Here is a 2028-nt window from a genome sequence, read left to right on the forward strand (position 1 = left end):
TATGCAGCAGCGGCATTTCGCATTTGTGTACCTCCCACCAATTAATTATATCGAAGTCCGTATGAAAATATACCTCAATATTTTCATATCGCCGCAGCTCTGCAGTAGCTTTATCAGTTCTGCTCACAAAGGTAGGTTGTTTAAGAAGACCTGAAAACAGCTCAAAGTTGTCTGAAGGTAACAAAGGTTTACCATTTGTGGTTCCGTTGTACTGTCAGAATTCTCAGTTAACGTTCTCATAATTTGTAAACATTTCTCTTTTGTGTACCTTTGCTCAGATTCGGTAAAGTTCATGAGCTCTTTTGCTGGCGGGTATAAAAAAGCACAATTTTGTGCAAATCTGTTAGTTTTCAACAGCAACTGTTTTTAAATAATAAAGCAACTTATTTTTCAAGTCCCTTATAAAGCCGATGTCTTCTGAGGTAACATTGCATTTCTTCTTAAATAATTTAGTAAAACTAATATATTAAAAAAATACTAAAAAATATTAAAAAAAATAAAATATATTAAAAAAAATATCCATTTTTTTCAAAATTGTCGTATTCTCTACTAATTGTTTGAAGTCAATGGGTGTCATTCGATTGCTCGACTTACTTTTCATAACAGCATTTTTCACTCGCTTGACTTGATTTGGAAAGAGTATATCAATGCCATATTTGAAATCAAATGAGTACACTGCAGCTAAACATTGATTTCAAAACTAACTATGAATCTCACTGTTTGTATGAAGTGAGTAAACTCATGCTGTTGTCTGCCTCGGTGACGTGTTGAACATTGTTTCATCACCTGCTGGCGAGGTAGCAACGCCACCGTTGATTGTGTCGGTTAGTCACAGCAAAGGTGAGAAATTCATCAGCACACCGACATTATCCCCACTCTAAGGATCGGGCCTGAAAATGTCAACCGGAATTAAAATCCGTGGCAATGCTTGTTGGTTCTTGGGATTTCAAACAGGTGAGACTATAGCTTAAATATTTGATGAACTTAATGATATGTACGTAAATTTCTATTTTGATTGCAGATGCGTATTTCCGTATCACAATTGGAGTTGTTGTCTGAGCAAATTCAGTTGAAAGCTCCATCATTTGTGGTCACTACCATCAATCAAAACAAACACATCCACGCGCATTTATATCCAATGGTGTTTATTTACACCTTAGAAATATTTTCGAATGTTCATAAAACTTTGATACTTCGTACATACCCAGCCAGCAAGAAAACATACATTTTACGAACTTTTTATCCACGACTTTTCATCCAGTTTCTCTTCAAGAAAATATCCAGTTACGAGCTCGTTTACGATGATTTTGTTGGGTGGGTACGTATATATGTATGTATGTATGTGCTTATTTTATCGCATTTAAATATTTGTTTTTTGTAGGTCTACAAAACGTCTAACAGCTATGATTGTGTCGCCCTTGCTTCTTTATCGACTGCGCTATTAATATTGTGGACTTTATTGAAACTCTTTTTAGGTATGTGCATATTTAACTAAATTGTCCCTGTCATGTGGGCAAGTGATTTAAATTATGCACGCTTAAAATAAATACATATATAAGCACGAGTGTGTACGCCTTATTGAAACTATTTTGGTAATAATTTATTATGTTTGTATAATTTTAACGCTTGCAACAAGGGCAATTTTTAATGTTGAAAGTTTGCTTATCAAATTCCAATTTCAAAACCATTGTTTTTTTGTTTTGAAACAGAGCATGTGGCATCACGTTCACAGCAAACCATGTAGTTTGCGGGGAGCATTTCGCGAGCTCGGATTTGATTGGTGGCGCACAACCAACGCACTTGATGCCCAACTCTGTTCCAACGCTCTTTATAAAACCACCTTTGTAAGTATGTTTTAAGATCAGAGCCTTAAAATATAGATGCATGTAGGTGGTAAAGTTGAAATATTTTAGTTGTCACCGTCACGGTGGGAAAATATGTGAACCATTTGGTTACTTAAGTGATCCCTTAAATGAATCAATTATGTGGCACATACTAGTTGCCTTACGCAAACATAGGAAGGTGTTT

The 2028-nt window shown here is 35.3% G+C and overlaps 1 protein-coding gene across 3 annotated transcripts in view; it reads left to right on the forward strand.

The window, feature by feature from the left end:
* LOC108372293 (uncharacterized) overlaps positions 1 to 1827 on the forward strand; it is a 6700-nt gene extending 4873 nt beyond the window's left edge. Inside the window, exons 1-4 of one of the 3 annotated variants that reach the window (XM_017627943.1) lie at positions 868 to 954; positions 1022 to 1318; positions 1382 to 1475; positions 1710 to 1827. In XM_017627943.1, the coding sequence (XP_017483432.1) occupies positions 925 to 954; positions 1022 to 1318; positions 1382 to 1475; positions 1710 to 1744 (456 nt within the window). In that variant the 5' untranslated portion in view covers positions 868 to 924 and the 3' untranslated portion in view covers positions 1745 to 1827. Of the gene's footprint in view, positions 1 to 867; positions 955 to 1021; positions 1319 to 1381; positions 1476 to 1709 lie in introns of those variants that run through there. The other 2 variants (XM_017627945.1, XM_017627944.1) reach the window with 2 other exon arrangements.
* Positions 1828 to 2028: the final 201 nt, after the last annotated feature.

The sequence above is a fragment of the Rhagoletis zephyria genome, unplaced genomic scaffold (assembly GCF_001687245.7).
Source record: "Rhagoletis zephyria isolate East Lansing unplaced genomic scaffold, Rhagoletis_zephyria_1.1 Rzeph_scaffold_05606, whole genome shotgun sequence".
NCBI lineage: Eukaryota > Metazoa > Arthropoda > Insecta > Diptera > Tephritidae > Rhagoletis > Rhagoletis zephyria.